Source organism: Mustela erminea, chromosome 5, assembly GCF_009829155.1.
Source record: "Mustela erminea isolate mMusErm1 chromosome 5, mMusErm1.Pri, whole genome shotgun sequence".
Classification (NCBI taxonomy): Eukaryota; Metazoa; Chordata; class Mammalia; order Carnivora; family Mustelidae; genus Mustela; species Mustela erminea.
Window position 1 is genome coordinate 30,647,654 of NC_045618.1, and position 21,926 is coordinate 30,669,579.

Genomic DNA, 21,926 nt, shown 5'->3' on the forward strand with positions numbered 1-21,926 from the left:
ATTTGTGTTTTTAGGGTAAATACCCAATAGTGCAATTGCTGGGTCATAGGGTAGCTTTATTTTCAACTTTTTGAGGAACCTTCATGCTGTTTTGGGAGAAGATATTTGCAAATGATGTATCTGATAAAGAGTTAGTATCCAAAATATATAAAGTACTTACACAATACCTCCCAAAACCAAATAATCCAGTTAAAAATGAGCAGGAGGCACCTGGATGGCTCAGTATGTAAAGCGTCCAACTCTTGATTTCGGCTCAGGTCATGATCATCGGGTCATGAGATCAAGCCCTGTGTCTGGCTCCACACTTAGCAGGGATTCTCCTTTGAGATTTTTCTCTCTCCTTCTGCCTTCCCCCCGCCCCAACACATGGGTGCACTGGCTTGCTCGGTCTTCCTCTCTCAAATCTAAAAAAAAAAAAAAAAAAGGCAGAAGACACGAACAGACATTGCTCCAGAGAAGACCTGTAGGTTGCCGACAGGTAACATGAAAAGGTACTTAACATCACTGATCATCAGGGAAATGCAAATCCAAACTACAATAAGACATTGCCTTAACACCTGTCAGAATGGCTAACATCAAAAACAGAAGAAACATCATGCTGGCAAGGATGTGGAGAAAAAGGAACCCTCTTGCACTGTTGGTGGGAATGCAAACTGTACAGCCACTGTGGAAGACAGTATGGAGGTTCCTCAGAAAGTTAAAAATAGAACTACCCTATGATTCAGGAATTGCACTACTGGGAATTTACCCCATAGAATCCAAAAAGGTCAGAGGGCTACATGCACCCCTATGTTTAGAGCAGCATTATCTCTAATAGCCAAGATACAGAAGTAGCCTTAGTGTCCATCAGTAGATGAATGGATAAAGAAGATGTGGTGTGATATACAATGGAATATTACTCAGCCATAAGAAGCAGTGAAATCTCGGCATTTGCAACAACATGAGTGTAGGTAGAGAGTATTCTAGAGTTTTATGCCAAGTGAAGTAAGTCAGTCAGAGAAAAAGAAGTACCATATGATATCACTCATCTGTGGAATTGAAGAAACCAGACACTGGGAAAGGAAGAGACAAACCAAGAAACAGACTCATTTAACTATAGAGAACAAACTGATGATGGTCACCAGAGGTGGGGGGTGGTGGTGACATAGGTGATGGGGATTAAGGAGGGCACTTGTCACAATGAGCACTGGGTGATGTCTGGAAGTGTTGAATCACTATATTGTATACTTGCAACTAATACAACACTGTGTAGTTAACTATACTAGAATTACATTTTTAAAAAATAATGAAGTAGAGCTCTCTTTTGAAGATAGTAGAAAGAACCCATAAAAGATAGCAGGCTTAGGTCTGCTATATTCACTTCACAGAATTTTAAAAATGTCCTCCCTATTTATGGGCAGTGTATTGTTGGTCCTGTGAGGATGAAAATGGAGTTGCAGAAGTAGAAAAAAGGTTGTGCTGTAGTAGAGTAGCTTTCTTCCTTCCCAGAAGCTCAGAATTGTAATCCCAAGTCTTAGGTTTCCAGAAAGGTATTATCCCAATACAGATGGTCCCCCACTTAGGATAGTTGGACTTAAATGATTTTTGGATTTACAATGGTACAAAAGCAAGGCACACTCACTAGAAGCCATTTTGAATTTGGAATTGGGTCTTCCCAGGCTAGCGATCTGTGGTGTGGTCCTCTTACGATGCTGGGCAGGGGCTGCAGCTCCCAGTCAGCCTCAGGAGCACAAGGGGCAAGAGCTGACATGCTTAGCACCGTGCTCTGCCCATCCAGCCACTTTGTTTGCATATTCCAGTTAGTAGTCAATAAATTACATGACATGCAGCACTTTATTATAAAATAGGCTTTGTGGTAGAGGATGTTGACCAGTAGTAGGCTAAAGTGTGTTCCGAGCACTTTGAAGTGGGCTAGCCTAGGCTGTGATGCTCAGTCAGTAGGTTAGGGATAAAATGCACTTTTGACTTAAAATATTTCCAACATCTCATCAGGCTGTAACCCCTAAGTCCAGGAAGATCTGTGTTGTTCTAATCAGTGAGTTCTAATCAGAACATGGGAAAAGGGGGGTGTGAGCCAAAAGGGTCCTGCCAGCCTCTTCATTCCTTGATTCATTTGGCAGACATTGGAGCAGCTGTTCTGTGCCAGGCCTCTCTTCAACAAAACAGGCTTAGTCTCTAGGGTTATGGAATAGTACAATAAGCATACCATGTATTTCTCACCAGGTTGGCCACGTTTTTAAAAGATTTATAACCTGTGCTGTAGAGGGTGTGGGCTAGGAAAGCACTTCATATTCTGTGGGGAAAATATAAATTGATACCATCATTCTGGGGCCAGGGCAATAAAAATATATGGGAACTTTACCTTATAACTTTGGTTTCTAATAATTTGCCTTAACAGCTATTGGAACTGAGTTCTTAGTCTTTTTGGCCTGGAGATCCCTTACATTTTTAGAGACTGAATATTTCAAAAAGCTTTTGTTTATGTGGGTTATATCAGGTAACACTTTTTTTTGAAGATTTAATTATTTACAGGAAAGGGGAGTGCATGAACAAGGGAGGGGAATAGGGAGAGGAAGAGACTGTCAGGCAGACTCCCTGCTGAGTATGGAGCCCCAGCCCTGGTCTCCGGGCTCCATCCCATGACCCTTAGTCATGACCTGAGCCAAAACCATGTAGTCCCACACTCAACCGACTGAGCCACTCAGGCACCCCCTTCATTGTTCATTTTTTGAAAAAATAGCTGACAGTACCCCAGGATGGTTAGTCCGTTGTTCCTTCAGGTAAAAATAGTGACCCATTTCCCATTCGGGCAATGCTTTGGCACACTACGGTGCTGTATGTGTAGTTCCCATTTTACCACACAGCATATTAAAAGGATGTATACTAAGGGGCTAGGATTTGACAAAATATGTTTATTGCTTCATCAAGGATTTTTTTTTTTTTTTTGAAGATTTAAATTTATTTTTTTAGGGATGCCTGCGTTGCTCAGTTGGTTACATGTCTGCCTTCTGCTCAGGGTCATGGGATCGAGTCCCACATCAGGCTCCCTGCTCAGCAGGAGGCCTGCTTCTCCCTCTGCCTGCGGCTCCCCCTGCTTGTGCTCTCTCTGTCTGGCAAAAAAGTAAATAAAGTCTTTTTTTTAAAAAAGTTTTTTTATTTGAGAGAGAGGGCAGCGGGGAGGAGCTGAAGCAGAGGGAGAAGGAAACTTAAACAGACTCTGCGCTGGTTCACCCTGAGATCATGACTTGAGCTGAAACCAAGAGTTGAACACTTAACTGACTGAGCCACCCAGGCATCCACATCATGCATATTTTTTTTTTAAGATTTTATTTATTTATTTGACAGAGAGATCATAGGTAGGCAGAGAGGCAGGCAGAGAGAGACAGAGGGGAAGCTGGCTCCCCACTGAGCAGAGAGCCCGATGCGGGGCTCGATCCCAGGACCCTGAGATCATGACCTGAGCCGAAGGCAGAGGCTTTAACCCACTGAGCCACCCAGGCACCCCCATCATGTACATTCTTAAATGAAACCAGCTTTCCTCATTTTTTTTTTAAGTTTTTCTTGGAGACTGAATATTCCAGAAAGTTTTTAATGTGGATTATATCAGGTAACATTTTTTAAAGATTTATTTATTTAGAGAGAGAAAGCATGAGCAGGGTGAGGAGCAGAGGAAGAAGCAGACTCCTAGCTGAGCAGGGAGCCTAACTTGGGGCTCAATCTCCAGGACCCTGGGATCATGACATTAGCCAAAGGCAGATGCTTAACTGACTGAGCCACCCAGGCACCCTCAGCTTTCCTCTTTTAATTGCCAGAACATGGCCTGAGAAGAATATAAAGGTTTCTAAGGACATTTTGGTGCCACCGGCATTTTTATTCACCATTACTTTTGCACTGCCAGTGTAAATGTTAACATAGGAAAACATGTTTTTTTAATATATGTTTCAGTATTTTTATGTTTTAGTATTATTATGAAAATAGTAGATCTCCTGAAAAGGGGCTTGGGGGCCCCCAGGGGTCCTTGGACCAAAGAACTGCAGGCCTACAGAAATACATGTATACGAGATACTCACTAAGCAATGTTTGTTGCCATAGCAAAGTGTTAGCAACAGTGTAACTGTCTGGCTGACAAGCTTTCTTCTGCTTGCTTTTGGAGAGAATTCAGCTTTAAATACCTTCCAGGGCATCCATTCATGTGAATTGTCCTCTTAACTGTATATATAAGATACAGGAGTTATGTACCATCTTTGGGGGGAATTGAAAAAATAGGCATTCGAATAACCATCTTTGCTCCGTGGTTCAGGTGAGGAGCCCTTAGTGGTTCCTTTTAAGGGATGGTTCAGTTAAGGGAGCAGATCAAGAGAATGTGACGAAAGAAATTTTCGCATTAAGTGAAAAACGGAGAATAATACAATATATAGTATGATCTTTAGTCTTTAAAAACATCCCAAAGCAGAACTATAGTGAGTGATTATGTATGTGAATTCCGAGAGGCTTAGGAGGTTTAAAATCAAAACTGTTCTCAGTGCCTACCTCTTCTGGGGCATGTGGGATTCAGAGAATCTGGGGTAGGAGAGGTTGAAGATTTCTGCCTTTTATTCTGTGTATCTCTGCATTTGAAACTTTTTTTTTTTTTTTAAACAATGAAACCATTGGGGAGAGAGATGTATAGTTAATATATATAGCTAAGTTAGACCGTATACACACACACACACACACACACACGCACTAAAAGTATATATAAAGTATATATATATTTTAAAATATAAAAGTATATGTAACTGAAAAGTGTGTGTGTGTGTGTGTGTGTATCTGGTTATGTAACTAAAATTATGATAAGTGCTAAAAAGGCATATGACAAGGAGAACCCCTTTGAGGGGACTCATGGGAAGTCGCATCTGGGCGAGCTCTGATTCTGTAGGGCTTCTCTGCTCCGTAGGAATCTGAGGCGAATCCGGAAATGTCAGCGTGGTCGGGAACAGCAGGAAAAGGAAGGGAAGGAAGGAAACAGCAAGAAGACCATGGAGAATGTGGATAGCCTGGATAAACTGGAGTGTAGATTCAAGCTGAACTCCTACAAGATGGTGTACGTGATCAAGTCAGAGGACTACATGTACCGGAGAACAGCCTTGCTCCGGGCTCATCAGGTAAGAACCAGTCGCAGAATGTCTCTGCGCCCTTCCTCCCCGGCTGGGCCCAGGGCTACCACGGGGTCCTGGTTGTTTCTCTCCCTTTCTGAGAACCACCGCTTGTTGTGAGTGGTGAGTTGTTGAGTTAGCAGATGTATTAGGCTGTTAAAGATGTCAGAATGAAGGTCCGCAGACTGTGTGCCTCAAACAACAGAAATTTATTGTCCTACAGTTCTGGAGGCTAAAAGTCAAAAATTGACGTGTGGCAGGGTTGGTTCGAACCAGGGCTGGGAGGGAGAATCTTTCCCATGCCCTCATCTGCTTCACACAGCATTTTTTCCCTGTGTGCTTGTGTCCAGTGTCCCCCTTTCAGGGCGTGGTCATACTGGACTCTAGGTCTACCTTCCTATCGTCTGACTGCATCTTAACTGATTACATCTGCAACAACTTTATTTCTAAGTTAGTTCACAATCTGAGGTACAGACAGGAGGACTAACACAGTGATTTGCAGGGGACACAGTTCAACCCACAGCAGCCAGTGGCACCTCAGCAAAGCTCCACCCAGTTTTGGCATTTCACGGGGTATTGCTTATGAATTCTGTCTGTTCTTGCATGCCATCCCGATTGTGAAAGCTTTCTGGTATAGTTTTGGAGCAGGATTGTGCCGGGCCCTGGGGCACAGCCATGAAGTAGAGCGTATGAAATGGTGTGATACGCACAATGAAGGAGAGAAACTAGGTGAGGCGATTGGGTGGGTAGCTGGCATGCAGGCCCTGTTTGTGTGGGGGCAGACTTCCCTTAGGAGGTGACCCTTGAGGTTGGAACAATGACCAGGATGCAGCTTGGTGAGGAGTTGAGGGATAGTGCTTTCTAGATGAAGGAAACCAGCAAATGCAATGCCAGAAGGGAGGAAAGGACTCAGCATGTGTGAGAAACTAGAAGCATCAGCATGGCTTGAGCCAAAGGGAGGGTGGGCAGAGACATCATCACTAGTCTTGTAGAGCATGGTTTGGATTTTGTTTGCAGTACTGGGGGACGTTGTTGACAGAATGGCTTGGACTGCTGTTCATCCCAGTGGGGATGATTTGGGGCATGAAGTTGGAAAGGCAAAGAATGCTCAAAAGACTGCTCTTGTCCAAGTGAGATGTGACGGTGACCCGGGCTAGCGGGAATTCTAAGAATTAGGTCAGAGGTACAATTTGGGTATAGAGTTGTCAGGATGCAGTAATGATCAGATAGATGTGAGTGTGTAAGAGAAAAGAGAACATCAAGGATGATGCCTGGTCTTGTGTTGGTTTTTGGTTTTGTTTCTGCTTGAGAAAGTGGGCAGTTTAGGGGCATAATCTGTTGATAGGAAGGGGGTTGGGGGCACATCAAGCACTGTGTTTTGGACTGGTGAAGTGTGAAAGGACTAGAGGTCATTCAAGTGAGAGAAGTTGGATGGGTGATTCAGTAGATTTCCCTCATGACGCTGTGTGTTGTGGGTCTGGTGCAGATTATTCCAGGAGCTGGGTAGCACGGAATTCATCTTGGCATTCCTCCTCTGCCTCACACATAGGCATCGGTAAATATTTGGTGGCTGGGTAGGTAGGACCATACACCTCCCCTGGAGATCTGCTGTGCCCCATGCCCTGCTGGGCAGGGCAGGGTAATACCGTGAAGGGAAAGCGGGTTTTAAGCCCTTTGCCTTGTGCCGTCTTACTTAGAAGTGGATTGTCACGCTGACAGAAGGACCTCATAGCTGCGACTAGTTGTGTCTCATTCGGGTACATTAGAGGCATCTGGGCTGCTAGTTTAAAAACTCAGATTGGGGCGCCTGGGTGGCTCAGTGGGTTAGAGCCTCTGCCTTCAGCTCCGGTCATGATTCTGGGGTCCTGGGATCAAGCCCCACATCGGTCTCTCTGCTCAGCGGGGAGCCTGCTCCCCCCCCCCCGCCTCTCTGCCTACTTGTGATCTCTGTCAAATAAGTAAAATCTTTAAAAAAAAAAAATTCAGATTGATGAAAACGAGGAAATCTGTATTTTTATCAGGTTACCTAGTTGGTACTAATGAATGCTAAAAATGAGAACTACTGAGCTCGTTCTGCTAAGACCCTGTGTCGACATTTCTTTAGGGGCTTTATGGGCTCCAACTCTTCACCTACTCTGTGTTCTTAGCCTCTTTTCAGTTTTCTTCTTTAAACAGAGACTCCTAACTAACCAGTAGTATCAAAGGCTTGACCACACATCTTTTCCCCTGCTACTTTAGGAGAAAATTAGGCTTTGTATTTGAAGAGGGGTTTTTTTGGTTTTATTTGTTTGTTTTTTGTTTTAGTTCATGGTTTTTTTCTTGTTCTCTTTCGCAGTCCCATGAGCGTGTAAGCAAGCGGCTACATCAGAGGTTCCAGGCCTGGGTGGACAAATGGACCAAGGAACACGTGCCCCGTGAGATGGCAGCAGAGACCAGCAAGTGGCTCATGGGTGAGGGGCTGGAGGGCCTGGTGCCCTGTACCACCACCTGTGACACAGAGACCCTGCACTTTGTAAGCATAAACAAGTACCGTGTCAAATACGGCGCAGCGTTCAAAGCCCCGTAACCGCAGAGCCGGAGCAGGTAACTGAGGGGGTGTGTGTGGGGAGCGCGCGCACTCACGCACACTGAAGAACAAGGAAGATGCCTTTCAAGCCTCACTGGGCCTCTCTGGGACATGGCCACCCGATCAGTGTGTGGCTGGTTTAACCTGGCACCAAGTGAGCTGCATAGAAGGAACGTGGATACCATACGAAGCCGGAGCTGGAACTTTTCCCAAGGGGTTTGGGGTGTTAGCCTGCCCTGGAGGGGAAGGAAATCCGTGCAAGCACAGAGACGCGCAGCTCGCTTGCACACACCAGCAGAGCTAAGACTGGAGTCTCCTGGGGCCTGACCTTCGATGAAGGAGCCAGACGCTGTTCACACCTTGACTGGATGGGCGTGCACTGACAGACTGGGGAAGGACTCACCGCTCAGATGGATTGTAACTCTGATGGTCACTGCTCCTCTCCTCCCCCCAAAAGGAAAAAAAAACTGGATTTGATTTTTTTTTTCTTTTTCTTTTTCTTCCTGGTCACTCGAGCACATCTAGATCACCCATTAGATTTTATCTGGGACCTGCAGTTTGGCTTTGGGATTGATCATCTTGTGGGTTTTTCCTGACGAATCCCTCGCTGCCCACCCTTTACACTCTCCTCTGGTTCTCAACCTCAGCAAGTTCAAATCCGTCGTCCTTTTTAGCTCCCGTGGAACTGTTTTGTACCTGCTTCTTTACTAGTCTACCCTAGTGCCATCCACCAGCTTTACTCTCTGACACACACACACACACACACACACACAATTTTAACTTGGTTTTTCTTTTTCTTTTTTTTTGTAAATAATGTACATACTGTCGATTTTTTATTAAAAGAAATATGCTTTGATGTGCTAGCATAACTGCTCTAGCTTCTTGTGTACCATAGTTCTATGTGGCTCAGATTTAGTACCTGTGAACAGATGTACAAGACATTTATTACACTTTTTACCAAAGGGAGTTACCGTTGTAGTACTTTTGTGTAAAACTTGTCTCCCCCTTGCCCCAACTTTTTTTCTTTTTTCCTTTTTTCCCTTTCATTTTTTTCCCTTTTTTTCTTTTCTTTTCTTTCTTCTTCTTCTTCTTTTTTTTGTAAATAAATAAAGCTTGGTTCTTACTTAAGGAATGAACTCTCAACCCAAGTCCCTTCTCCTCACCAGAGAACTACTGTGGAACAGGGATTTGGGCTTCAGTTCCTTACCCTCGGCACAAACGAGAATTTGCTTTAAATAGTTAGCAGTTCATTGCACTTGTCTCAAATCAAAATATTCCAAATTTTTAAAATAGAATACTTCATTCTTTTAGTACATGTTTTTCTCCTTATTTCAACTGTTTGGAAATATTTTCTATTTGGGCAGTTGTCTGGCTATTTAGTTTGCATTTCTGTGTTGTTTTTCTTATCCTTAATTGGAAATGGGGGTGAACGACTTAAATACCAAAGCAGTATTTGAAGGAAATGCGTACAAGGCGTGTGGTATAAATGGGGTTGGGAGAGAGATTTGCTACATTATTAGCAACTGCAAATGGAATATATATTTTTTTAATGACATAAATTTAGACTGGTAGACCAGACATTTAAACTGAGTGAGTAGTTGTTTTATAGGTCTTTAGCCTGGAGTTTCTGAACAAAGACCAACTGAACCCCTCCCAGTACTCTGGTAGATTTATTCTCCATCAACCATTACCCTAGTCTCAGTCGTTAAGTAAGCAGTAGTGTTTTGTGTGGTTTTTGTTTGCTTAAAAACCCCCAACACTGCCACCGAAGACTACAAGTTTGGGGGCTTCTGAACTTTAAAAACACATGGTATAGACTTCTATTTTAGACTTTTGTTGTTGCAGAGGGAACAGGAGACTCTGAGCCCCAAAATGTAGGGGGTGGTAATAGAGCCTTGTGGGAGAAGATAGTAGGGTGAAGCTAAGGCAGTGCCTGACTTGGAGGTACAGTGATGCGTTATTGATTGAGGGGAAAGATCTTCAGGTTTCCCCACTTATCCCCCTCTGCTTAAGAACAGGCAGGCTGACTTGAAATTATGGGGGAAATGATCTGGTCTTACCAGGGGCACCCCATCTGTTGGCTGTGGTAGCACTGTTATGTCCAGATTTACCTCCCTGCAGGTCAGGATCTGGCTTCAGGGCCAAGTTCAGGAGAAAATGGAATCCATCAGGGCAACCCAGAGAAGTGGGAGCTTCACCTACAGCCAGTGTTTTTACAAGCACCATCTTTAGCCCTCCTGCCCTCTGAAAACTGAACTCCCAAGTTCTAAACCCAGTCTTTGTTATAGCGGTGAGTTCTCTTTAGTTAAAATCATGTGTGGTGTTCTGTACTAGTCCCCTTTCCCTGTGATTTGCACTTGAAATGTGAACTTGGTCAGTATTTCCATTAAAGTATCAGGGCTAACGTGTATATATTTTTCTTAGTAATGATTTTATAGACAAGCGCACTGCTTGGCAATCCTAAAAGGGGGAAAAAGAAACTGCCGATGGACTAGGGTAAGGATGAAATTGGAGAGGTTTCTGGCATTGTGGCTTTTCTGAACTCTCCAGCCCTATGTGGTGAAATAACGTTATTCAGGTGGGATCTTGAATGCTATGACTGATCTGCCATCACATCAAAATATATCCAGGGTTTCTGGGGATAACTGACGGCTATACACACAATATGTTGGAGGAAGCTCCGGTTATCGCGGCGCAAAGCCCTCCCTGTTTAACACAGATCTGCCGATCAGCTTCAAAGCACGGGCCCGGCGCCTGGCTCTTCCCACGTTAAGTAGGTTTTCCGGCTAGCGAGCACTAGAGGTCTGGCTGGCCGGGAGAACTAGCCGGTTGCCGCGCGTGGCTTCTAAGCCCGGGTGACCCACGTCTGCACCAGCGGGGGCTCCCGCCCGTCGCGCCTACAGCCCCCGTTTCGGTGTAGGGACTTCCGGAGACTCTAAGCGTCAAAGCTGCCGTTCTACTGAGGGATTTGCCCAGTGGCCCGCGGGTTCGGAAGAGCGGGTGGAGAGCCTCGGAAGCCGCGCTCTCGGCTCAGCGGCTCGCTCTGAGTTCCGCGCGGCGGGCCGCCAGTGTTCCACGAAAAGCTGCCCGGGGCCGAAAGGCGCCCTTCGGACGCCGGAACCTTTGGTTCCCGGCCGTGGGCCGTGCCGGCAGCGGCAGAGGCCTTCCGGGGAGAGCAGCGAGCGCGCGGCGATGGCGATGGCGATGGCGGCGGCGCCGGCCCTGAAGCACTGGCGCACTACTCTGGAGCGGGTAGAGAAATTCGTGTCGCCGCTCTATTTCACGGACTGTAACCTCCGCGGCAGGTGGGGGCCCCCTCGCCCCGGGCGCCGGCCGGCCGCCTCCGCGCGCCCCAGTCTTCCCTTCCGGGGGGAAACCCAAGCCGCGGCCACCCGGGCCGAGGGACGAAGTGCCTGCCGCGGACAGGGCAGGGGCCCGGGAGGAGGGCTCGGGAAAAGTTGTGCTGGGGGGCAGCCTTCTCGGCGGAGGGTCAAGGGAAGGCGCGGCCCCATCCGCCGACTCGCCCGCGGGCCGAACGGGAGCGGCCTCGAGCGCGCGCCCACCGGCTCCTCCCGCCCAGGCTCTTCAGAGACAGCTGCCCGGTGACCGCGCTCTCCAGCTTCCAGACGCCCGAGAGGCTTTCCTACCAGCAGGCTGTGCAGCAGGAGTTCCGCCCCGCGCAGATCGGGGACAGCTTTGGACCCACGTGGGTAACGCTTGGAGGGGGCGGAGCCGCGGGCAGCCCCTCTCCCTCGCGCGGCTGCTCGAAGGGCCACACCTCCACGGCCGCCCCGGCTCCTAAACAGCCTCTCGGGGCGAAGCAGCACCCTCTGCTGGAAGCAGCTCCCTGCTGCCTCCGTTTTCCTGCGAGAGTTTTCATCCCCCGCCCCTGCCTTCTCCCAGGACCTCGACACCTTCTCAGGAAGACCCTCTAGGACGGATCACGGACCCCTGACTTGCCCGCCTTTTCCCTCCCCTCGCTGCACATCGTGTTGCCCCTTTCTTGTGGCTCCGAGCTGAACAGCTTGTGATGCCGCGGATCCTTGGAGAAAAGTCCCTCTGACCCTTCGTCCAAGGGAATCTGGCAAAAGGACAAGGGCGTGGACCCTTAGGCCCATGCTGTTGGCTGTCTTGCAGGTGGTGGACCTGCTGGTTTCGGGTAGAGCTCACCATCCCAGAGGCATGGGTGGGTCAAGAAGTTCACCTTCGATGGGAAAGTGATGGAGAAGGCCTGCTATGGCGAGAGGGAGAACCCATCCAGGTGAGCAGCCCTGCCCTGGGGGTAGGTTGGGCCCCATTTCAGCCCAGGTCTGTGAAGAAGGTACTGCTTAGCGGCTGTGCCTGTGGGTAAAAGAATTGCAGGGCTGGGGAAGTTGCCATTTAGGCCCTAGTGTGATCGGTCCCTCTCACACTGGGACGTTCAATGGATGGGTTTTGGGTCCTAAGATAATTAGTACTAAGCCAACCCTGCCAGTGACTGGCCATTTTCTCATTCTGGCCTGAAAATAATTGCTAATCAAGTACAATAATAACAGTACAGTAGATTCATTTATTAACCCTCTACTGGGTGCTGGGTATCAGAGTAGTGGCTTTGCAGACCATACCACTTTTTATTTTTAGTGGTTTTCATTGTTCTGTTTTGTTTTTTAGAGGTGGGGAGGGGAAGAGGGAGAGAAAGAATCTCTAGCAGAGATTCTGTGCTGAGTGTTGAGGGCAACGTGGGGCTCAGTCTCACAACCCTGAGAACATGACCTGAGCAGAGTCAAGAGTCAGTCGCTTAACTGACTGAGCCCCCCAGGCACCCGTAGTTTTAGTTTCAGTACACCAGTTTTTATTATATGTAGCCTATACTTATGGGGGGAAACTTTCAAGCAGTTCTGGATGGCATAAAGGAAAAATTCAAGTCCTCTTCCCTGAAGTAATGGATCTCTCCCTATCACAGCATCCCCAGTTCCCCAGAATGAACAACTAAGTATCCGTATCAGATTTAATTTTTATGATTGCTTGTGGTGGGTCTTTATGCCTATTTACAGATAAAAAAACTAAAATATACAGTGGTCAGTTCACTTGCTCAGCTTCCATTCCAACTAGACTAAACAGGAGCCATTTGGTGATCAGGGCACTCGGGCTGCCATGGGTGTTGGGCACCGGCCTCCAGGGCTCCCTGATTTGCCAATGTTGGCTTTGTGTAGGCGAGAGGAGCCACAGCTGGGGACTAAGTGGAGGGGCCTGGCCTCCCTCAGCTTACATTTCCCCTAAACTGTGGAAAAGCCTCTGGCCCTGTCTCTCTCATTCCACTCCCCACCAGGGTTTGACCACAGAGGGGGAGAAGACCAGCTATGTCCTGACCAACAGGCTGGAAGAAGGGGACCCCCGGAGGTGAGGTAGTCCCCATGCCCTGGTGGACCGTGCTGGGGGGTGGGGGGGACCAGGGGGTAAGGAGGAGCTGAGGCTCAGAATGACCCGAATTGCCCACCTCCAACACTGGCATCCTCAGATCTCACAGCTTCTTTTTAAACAGGGGGATGGGGGGTTGTTTTGGTTTTTTCCCCCTGGCTAGAAAGATACTGTCTGCCTTCTTGTGGTAAATACAGGCAAGCACAAAGAAGTCAGTGACTCCCATTACCCTGCCACCTAGAGATGACCATCATTAACATTTCAGCACTCAGCTCAGGAACTCATTCAGGTGTAGTTCCTCCTGGCTAAGGTTGTATTTCTTTGATGATTTGCATCCTGATATCTTTTTGTCCCTTAATATAACATGGGCATTTTATGACACCGTTCAGAACTCAGACATAGTATTAATGTATTTTCTAATATTTATTGAGCACTGTAGCTGATGCTTCCGGAGCCTAGCACTGTGATAGTGAGTAGTATGGTCCTTGACAGCAAGGGGGACTCAGGGACACTTACATAATTACAAAACCAATGGGGGCTCTGAGAGCAAACACCAGGAGCTCAGTATGGAGGGTGGTCCCAGACTTGGGAGAGGTGGCAGGAGGGTGGGGGAAGGCTTCTCCACCAAAGTCCCATTTGCTCTCTGAAGACAGCAGAACAGCCCCAGAGACTACCGTGCCACTCTAGAGAACAACCCGCCCTGTGCTGGCTGCTGGATCTTTGCTCTGAAAGATTGGACCTGGGGGATCCAAACACAGTTTTAATATGCAGAAAGGGTTCGGAGACCAAGGCAGTGTTTGTAAAGTCAGTTGTGGAAATGGGAATAAAAGGCTGAGCAGCAGCGTAATTCATTCACACAGTTCCCAACTTGGCTGGCTTACTGCCCCTGCCCGGGGTAGAACGCTCACCAGCAGAACAGGACCCTCTCACACAGACCCCTGACCTACTGTGGGATCTCCCGGGGGTGGGGGGGGTGAACCCTGGAGGCAAACAGGGCCTGGGCAGTGGCTGCCTCCTTGGTCCTCCCTCCCCCAGCCCCCAGCATCTTCTGCCAGTCTGTTAGCCTGAGGCTGCCTCCCCACATTTGTAGCCTGACCTTGTATGTGGAAGTAGCCTGCAATGGGCTCCTGGGGGCCGGGAAGGGAAGCATGATCGCAGCCCCAGACCCAGAGAAGATGTTCCAGGTGAGCCGGGCTGAACTGGCTGTGTTCTGCCGGGATGTCCACAGACTCCTGGTGGATCTGGAGCTGCTGCTGGGCATAGCCAAGGTAAGCGACACCCCTACCCCAGCTGCTTGCTCTAGGGACCTTCCCAGCCCCACCGGGGACCGGTTGTGTCTTGGGTCGGAGAGTTGGGAGTCTGGGAATCCAAAGAGGGTGAGTGTTTCTGCGTGCTTGAGTATTGAAAGGATTTCCCTCTATAAGGGGGAGGAGGGAGGCGGTACTAAGCAGGGGGAACCAGAAGGAGCAAAGGGCTGGAGGTAGGAAGGAGCTCTGAGAGGTCATTTGGGGCCGAGTTCTGGAGACCCACCTTGCTCCGGATGGGAATTAAGGGGCAGAACCCTGCTGCAGGGCCTTGGGGAAGACAACCAGCGCAGCTTCCAGGCCCTGTACACAGCCAACCAGATGGTGAACGTGTGTGACCCTGCCCAGCCACAGACTTTCCCGGTGGCCCAGGCCCTGGCCTCCAGGTTCTTTGGCCAACGTGGAGGAGAAAGCCAGCATACCATCCATGCCATGGGTCATTGCCACATTGATACAGGTAGGGCAGCAGCTGGCCGGGTTGGCTGGGCAAGGCAGGGGTGCCCTTGAAGCCCTGGCTATGCCCTAGAAACACTGTGTCGTGCCCAGTGAGCTCTTGGCTCACCATGGCCTTAGTTTTCCCCATTTGTAAAATGGGCTTCGCTAGGTGTGGCTTCGTTTATTCTCTTGACAAAACCTGAGGCCCCACGTGGCCCTTGCTAGATGTGGGGAGGTAGGTTCCTAGAGAATGATGGCTGTAAAGTAGGCAGACAGGGTTGGCGCCACGATGGAGGCACTTAACCCTGATGGGTCAGGAGGGCTCAGAGAGGCTTCCTAGAGGAGGTGACCTTTTAACCAAGTGAGACCAAGTAAGAGTTTGACAAGGGTGTCCCAGTCCTCAGGGAGGAGTGATGTAGAAGTAAGGGAGATAGGGACTCATGCACAGGGGCAGGTTTGGGGCGGGGGGTGGATGGGTAGAGGGGGTGAGGGATAGGGCGGGGGGGAGTCATGAGTTCAGCTTTGAACTTGATGAGTCTGCAGTGTCTGTAAGGCTTATGGGAAATCTGCATTTTTTTAAAAGATTATTTTATTGTTTGAGAGTATGTGCTTGCACGCGGGCCAGCGGGAGGAGGGGCAGAGGGAGAGGAAGAAGCAGACCGCTCTCTGAGCAGGGAGCGCCACACGGCTGGATCCTGGGACCCTGGGATCATGGCCCAAATCAAAGGGAGACGCTTAACTGACTGAGCCACACAGGCGCCCCAGGAAATCTGCATTTTTAACAAGCTCCCCGAGGTACTGAATCTGAAGCAGCTAATGTTTCGGAAGCATAGAACAAGGCTTTCTGTGCTGTGTCGTGGTTCGCGGTGGAGTGTGAGAGCTCTGGACTGGCGAGCAAGGAACCGGGCCTAGAGGGCAGGAGAGGCTGTAGTGCCTCACACAGTGGGGCTGGCCCAGGCAGATCCATGTCGGGATGCCGCGCCCCCTCTTCTGCGGCACCCACCGATGTGTTAACCTCTGCCACCTTCTATAGGGTCCTTTCAGGGGTTGGGGGCCACAGCCTCAGAGTGAGGCTGTTGCAGGGCACGGGGCCTCCAGTTCCTGACTTGTGAAACTGACAGCCTCCTTTCCCCACCCCCTACTCCCACCTCGAGACAGGGTCTTGAAGTGAAAGCTCAGGAGGGATGCCGGAGGGCCTTACAGGGAAAGGAGCCTAGTATGGAGGAGGACAGCCCTCCGGAGGCCCAGGGTGCTGGGGGGCAGGAGCGAGGCTGGAGATCTGTGGGGAGCCGGCCACCGTGCTGCTCTCCCTCCACCTCTGACCCCTTTCCGTCCAGCCTGGCTTTGGCCCTTCAAGGAGACTGTGCGAAAATGTGCCCGGAGCTGGGCGACAGCCGTGCAGCTCATGGAACAGAACCCGGACTTCATCTTTGCCTGCTCCCAGGTCAGAGGGACAGCCGTGTGGGGACCTGGATGAGGTCCAGGGCCTTCTCACACCTGAGGAAGAGGGCTTTTCCCCACCCTCAGCTGCCCGCTGGCCCCAGGTGCTTAGGCCGGGGGGCGGGGGGGGATCCCTGTCATTCCTGCCCCAATATGGGTCCCATTGCCCCACAGGCACAGCAGTTTCAGTGGGTAAAGGACCACTACCCTGGCCTGCATGCCCGGCTCCAGGAGTTCGCCTGCCGAGGGCAGTTCGTGCCTGTCGGGGGCACCTGGGTGGAAATGGTAAGTGCCATCTGCAACCCCTCAGCCTCAGGCCTCCCCTCTGGCTTTGTGGGTAGTTGGCTTTCTGTAGGACCTTCATACCCCTCCTGTGGGGTCCTGGACTCCCAAGGCCTGGGACCTCCAGGGGGTGGAGGGACTCAAGAAGGGTGGGAGGCTGCAGGCCTGTCCCCACCCTGCAAGCCTCCCCTTCCCCTGGTAGACAGCAGAGCGAAGCCAAGAGAGGAACACCTCTGGGCGCTGGGCATGAGCCCTCTCCATCAGAGCCCTGGCTACTCCTGTGCGGGGTGGGTGTGGCCCAAGCTCCCGCCCAGTCCCCAGGGACGCTGATGCTAGCTGCCTTTGTCCTCACTTGCTGCCAGGACGGGAACCTTCCCAGCGGAGAGGCCATGGTGAGGCAGTTCCTGCAGGGCCAGAACTTCTTCCTGCAGGAGTTTGGGAAAATGTGCTCGGAGGTAGGCTGGAAGCCGCTGTGCCTGTGGGTACATGGGGCTCGAGCTTGACCTTGAGCCAGGGAAGGCTGAGGGGCTGGGGCTGCTTCACCAGGAGCCCCTTTCCTCACAGTTCTGGCTCCCAGACACGTTTGGCTACTCAGCCCAGTTGCCCCAGATCATGCGCAGCTGCGGCATCAGGCACTTCCTGACCCAAAAACTGAGCTGGAACTTGGTGAACTCCTTCCCGGTGAGCAGAAGCAGGGGGCCAGGGTCCCCACCTGGCCCGTTTCAGCTCCCACCTGGCTTACTCAGGGGTGATGAACCAACCACCCAACTCCACCCAGAGAGTCTCTTCCCCCCGACCCCAAGCCCAGGGGTCACAACAGGCCTTAGGCCTGACTCTGGCCCCTCTCCTGTCTCCCTGCCTGCAGCACCATACTTTTTTCTGGGAGGGGCTGGATGGCTCCCGTGTGCTGGCTCACTTCCCACCTGGAGACTCATATGGGATGCAGGGCAGTGTGGAGGAGGTGAGGGGGCACCCAGTGGCTGAGATGCAGGGGAGTGGGCTGGAGAGGGCTGGGTGTCCGGTCCTAGGCTTACCCGGGTTGCCCTGCTCTGCCTATCCAGGTTCTGAAGACCGTGGTCAACAACAGGGACAAGGGGCGGACCAACCACAGTGCCTTCCTCTTTGGCTTTGGGGATGGGGGCGGGGGCCCCACCCAGACCATGCTGGACCGCCTGAAGCGGCTGCACAACACAGACGGGCTGCCCAGGTGCACCCTGGCCCTCCAGCAGCCCTCGGGAGCTCCCTTTGCCCTTGCCTGCAGCCCTGCTTTCTGCTCAGACATTCCATCTAGCTCCTCCTCTGGACCTTGTCCCATTCCAGTCCCTGACCTCGGCTCTTCCCAGCTTCCACCCTGGGGGTGGGGCAAAAGCTGCGGGTGGGAAGAGGCTTAAATCTGCTAGAGACAGAACCCTCCCCGTGTGTTTGGAACTGGCTTTGCCTGGACAGGGAGCATTCTGGAGATGGGCGGTGGGGATGCTCCTTTCTGTTGGGACTGGATCTCTCATCTGCTCTGGCAGAGGGAAGGGTGAGCCACACAGTACCCCCAAGGCTGGGCGACCCAGGCTGTGTCTCCCTCAGGGTGCAGCTGTCTTCTCCGGGGCGACTCTTCTCCGCACTGGAGAACCACTCAGGGCAGCTGTGCACGTGGGTCGGGGAGCTCTTCCTGGAGCTACACAATGGCACCTACACCACGCAGGCTCAGGTCAGGTGCTGGTCCCTGAGCCCAGCAGGGAGCATGTGCCCTGGGTCTGCAGGGGCAGAGTCTAGTCCAGACCTGTGGGAATGAGGCTCGTGTTCCAGGGAGGCACTGAGGGGAGAGAAGTACCAGAGCCGGGTGGGCCAGGGACCTGGAGGTGGCAGGGCTGAGTATTCCTGAAGACGGCAGGCCTCAGGCTGGGGAGGGAAGGGACAGGTCAGGCACTAGAGGCTTTAGCTGGGAGGCCCTGGGGAGCCTCGGGTTCTGAGCACGGAGGGCTTTGGGAGGTGGCCTGGGACAGATCCCCCCCACCCCCAACAACTGTGCTCAGCTCAAGAAGGGGAACCGGGAGTGTGAGCGGATCCTGCACGACGTGGAGCTGCTCAGCAGCCTGGCCATGGCCCGCAGCACCCAGTTCCTGTACCCGGCAGCCCAGCTGCAGGACCTCTGGAGGTCAGGCCTGCTTCTGCCCAGCCCTGCCACCGCCCCAGCCTCCCCCCGCCAGCTCTGTGGCTGCCCCTCTAGCCTTCTCCATCCCTGCTCCGGGCTCCTGCAGGCTGCTGCTCCTGAACCAGTTCCATGACGTGCTGACCGGAAGCTGTATCCAGCTGGTGGCGGAAGAGGCCATGTGCCACTATGAAGGTGAGCTGGATGGCCTGCCTGCCACTGTCCCCGGGCGGGGTGGAGCCCGGAGAGTGGCCTGTGGGCTACTCAGGGGTCCTCCCAAACCCACCGCCCACCCATGACCAGCCCGTCTCTTCTCAGACATCCGTTCCCATGGCAACACGCTGCTGAGTGCTGCGGTGGCTGCTCTGTGTGCCGGGGAGCCAGGCCCCGAGGGCCTCCTCATCGTCAACACGCTGCCGTGGAAACGCACTGAAGTATTGGCCCTGCCCAGGCCTGGTGGGGCCCACAGCCTCGGTAGGAGCTGGGGGGAGAGGCTGCTACTGCAATGGGAGGGACATTGCCCCAGGGGAGGGGGCGCTGCCCTGGGTTGCCCCCAGCTGGAGGGCAGTAGGAGAAGCAGCCACCCAACCCTCGGGTGAGGCTCCCAGAAGGTCAGGGAGGCCGCACTGATGCCCGGGCCTCATCTCCAGCCCTGGTGACTGTGCCCAGCATGGGCTATGCTCCTGCCTCCACCCCCACCTCAGTGCAGCCCCTGCAGACCCAGCAGCCTGTGTTTGTGGTGCAAGAGGTAAGTGTTGGCACAAGCGGGTGTGCGGGGCCCCTCCTGGGCCATCCCTAACAATGTGGGGATTGTAATTACGCTCTCCAGCTGGAGCAAGTGGTGGGCGGCTGGGCTGGGGGTGCCATTGGTGGTGGGAAGTCCCTGCAGACTCAGCTTCAAGGATGCTTCCCACCAAGACCGACGGTTCTGTGACTCTGGACAATGGCATCATCCGGGTGAGGCTGGACCCAACTGGCTGCCTGACATCCCTGGTGCTCGTGGCCTCCGGCAGGTGCCAACTCCTCATTGCCCTCTTCCATTGCTTGGCAGGTGGCTCCCAGAGCCCGTTCCCTCTGTCCCCTGGCCCCAGCTCTGCCCATGGCAGCCCATCAGGGGCTCTGGACCCACACAGGGCAGGGCAGGCTGGGCTAGGAAGAGTCCCCTTGTCCCATGGGCCTGTTCTCCCAGCCCCCACCCCACCTCAGGCAGCTGGAGAGACCAAGGTCATAAAGTTCTAATCCTTCTAGGGAGGCCATTGCTGAGGGCACGGTGGGGAACCAGTTTGTGTTGTTTGATGATGTCCCTCTGTACTGGGATGCATGGGACGTCATGGACTACCATTTGGAGACACGGTAAAGTGTGGACAGGCCCGGGGTGGTGGTGGGCCCTCTCCATCAGCTTGCCCTGGCTCAGCTTAGCTACCCCACCCCGCAGGAAGCCAGTGCTGGGCCAGGCAGGAACCTTGGCAGTGGGCACTGAGGGCGGCATGCGGGGCAGCGCCTGGTTCCTGCTGCAGATCAGCCCCAATAGTCGGCTTAGCCAGGAGGTGGTGCTGGACGTTGGCTGTCCCTATGTCCGCTTCCACACCGAGGTAGCAGGCAGCGGGGTGGTGGGCATTCTCCCTGGGCGGCTGGGAAGGAGGGAGTCGCCCAGGCCTCTGTGTGTGTGTGTGCGTCCTTCCATCATAGGTGCACTGGCATGAGGCCCACAAGTTCCTGAAGGTGGAGTTCCCCACCCGCGTGCGGAGCCTCCAAGCCACCTATGAGGTCCAGTTCGGACATCTGCAGCGGCCCACGCACCACAACACCTCTTGGGACTGGGCTCGATTTGAGGTCTGACATGGGGTGGGGTGGGGTTTGCAGCCTGCCGGGCTGGGAAGAGACCTGTGTGGTGTGGGGTCAGGAGTAGGACGGTGATCACCGTGATCACCATGCTGGACGTTTGGGCTGGACCTTGTGCTAAATGCTGTGTTTACTTTGACCCACATGCCTGTTGGGTGGGGTGAATTCTGTTGTCCCCATTTTACAGATGAGGAGCTGAGGCCTAGACAGGTTGGATGGTGTACCAAGCACCTCCAGTGGTGAGAGCTGGAGTTCCATCCTGTGGTCCCAGAGAGGGACCTCCCAGTAGTGGTGGGAGCTTCGGGCTGGGGAGGGGGCGGGGCCACCAAGCGGGTCTGGCATCCGCCCTCCAGGTGTGGGCCCACCGCTGGATGGACCTGTCAGAGCACGGCTTTGGGCTGGCTCTGCTCAACGACTGCAAGTATGGCGCCTCGGTCCGCGGCAACGTCCTCAGCCTCTCTCTGTGAGTGGAGGGCCCGCCAGGCCGCGAGGGCTGGCATGGGGGCGCACGTCCTACCGGGCCGGAACCCCCACAGTTCCAGCCCGGCCCATTCCCGCCCTTCCCACCCCAGCTTGCGGGCACCAAAGGCCCCCGACGCCACTGCTGACATGGGTCGCCACGAGTTCACCTACGCGCTGATGCCGCACAAGGGTGAGTGCCGCGGCCCGGCATGCCTCTCTGCCCTGCTCTGAGCCTCGGTTTCTCCCAAACACCAGCGCGCCCATGCTCCCACCCCCATTACCAGGCTCCTTCCAGGAAGCTGGCGTTATCCGAGCTGCCTACAACCTCAACTTCCCCCTGTTGGCACTGCCTGCCCCAGGCCCGGCGCCCGCGGCGTCCTGGAGCGCCTTCTCTGTGTCCTCGCCCGCAGTCGTGTTGGAGACAGTCAAGCAGGCAAGAGATGGGGGCGGGGCGGCAGGGGGCGGGGCGGCAGGGGGCGGGGCCTCAGCTGAGCCTGCCCCTACCCTGCCCACCACCTGCCTCCCTCCGCAGGCAGAGGCCAGCCTCCAGGGCCGTACGCTGGTGCTCAGGCTGTACGAGGCCCACGGAAGCCACGTCGACTGCTGGCTGTACACGTCGCTGCCGATTCAGGAGGCCGTCCTGTGAGTGGGGGGCACAGAGGGAGGCGGGAGTCCTGCCCTCGCAGGGCTCTCGTAACCCCTCCTGTTCTCCAGCTGCAACTTCCTGGAGCAGCGCGACCCTGACGGCCACCTGCCCCTTAAGGACTCCCGCCTGAAGCTTACCTTTTCTCCCTTCCAAGTTCGGTCCCTGTTGCTGGTGCTGCAGCCCCCTCCCAACTGAGCCCCAACTGGTGGGGCTTTCTGTGTGGAAGGCTTCCCTCCTCACTTCTGCCTCCCCAGCCTGAAGCAAGAGCCCCTCA

The 21,926-nt window shown here is 52.9% G+C and overlaps 3 protein-coding genes across 6 annotated transcripts in view; 2 read left to right on the forward strand and 1 right to left on the reverse strand.

Moving 5' to 3' along the window:
- SIN3A (SIN3 transcription regulator family member A) overlaps nt 1-10,111 on the forward strand; it is a 75,108-nt gene extending 64,997 nt beyond the window's left edge. For both annotated transcript variants that reach the window (XM_032342385.1, XM_032342386.1), the window contains exons 20-21: nt 4,937-5,144; nt 7,471-10,111. In XM_032342385.1, coding sequence (XP_032198276.1) covers nt 4,937-5,144; nt 7,471-7,701 — 439 coding nt within the window. In that variant the 3' untranslated portion in view covers nt 7,702-10,111. The remainder of the gene's footprint in view (nt 1-4,936; nt 5,145-7,470) is intronic.
- The window catches only part of NEIL1 (nei like DNA glycosylase 1), a 35,101-nt gene that overhangs the window by 5,254 nt on the left and 7,921 nt on the right, over nt 1-21,926 (reverse strand). The window contains exon 9 of one of the 3 annotated variants that reach the window (XM_032342398.1): nt 15,973-15,975. The exons of 1 other annotated variant lie outside the window; for it this stretch is intronic. The gene's annotated coding sequence lies outside the window, so the exon portion shown is untranslated. Of the gene's footprint in view, nt 1-3,479; nt 3,507-15,972; nt 15,976-21,926 lie in introns of those variants that run through there. One more of the 3 variants, XM_032342399.1, reaches the window with a different exon arrangement.
- MAN2C1 (mannosidase alpha class 2C member 1) lies at nt 10,843-21,906 on the forward strand. Its single transcript, XM_032342388.1, has 26 exons — nt 10,843-11,006; nt 11,282-11,407; nt 11,839-11,962; nt 13,010-13,080; nt 14,189-14,366; nt 14,670-14,859; nt 16,175-16,281; nt 16,452-16,562; nt 16,922-17,014; nt 17,124-17,240; nt 17,425-17,520; nt 17,621-17,766; nt 18,138-18,261; nt 18,587-18,708; nt 18,812-18,897; nt 19,021-19,176; nt 19,353-19,450; nt 19,621-19,715; nt 19,951-20,055; nt 20,138-20,294; nt 20,392-20,535; nt 20,898-21,007; nt 21,117-21,196; nt 21,291-21,439; nt 21,539-21,648; nt 21,721-21,906. The coding sequence occupies exons 1-26, from the start codon at nt 10,894-10,896 to the stop codon at nt 21,845-21,847; spliced, it is 3,135 nt and encodes a 1,044-aa protein (XP_032198279.1). The 5' UTR covers nt 10,843-10,893; the 3' UTR covers nt 21,848-21,906.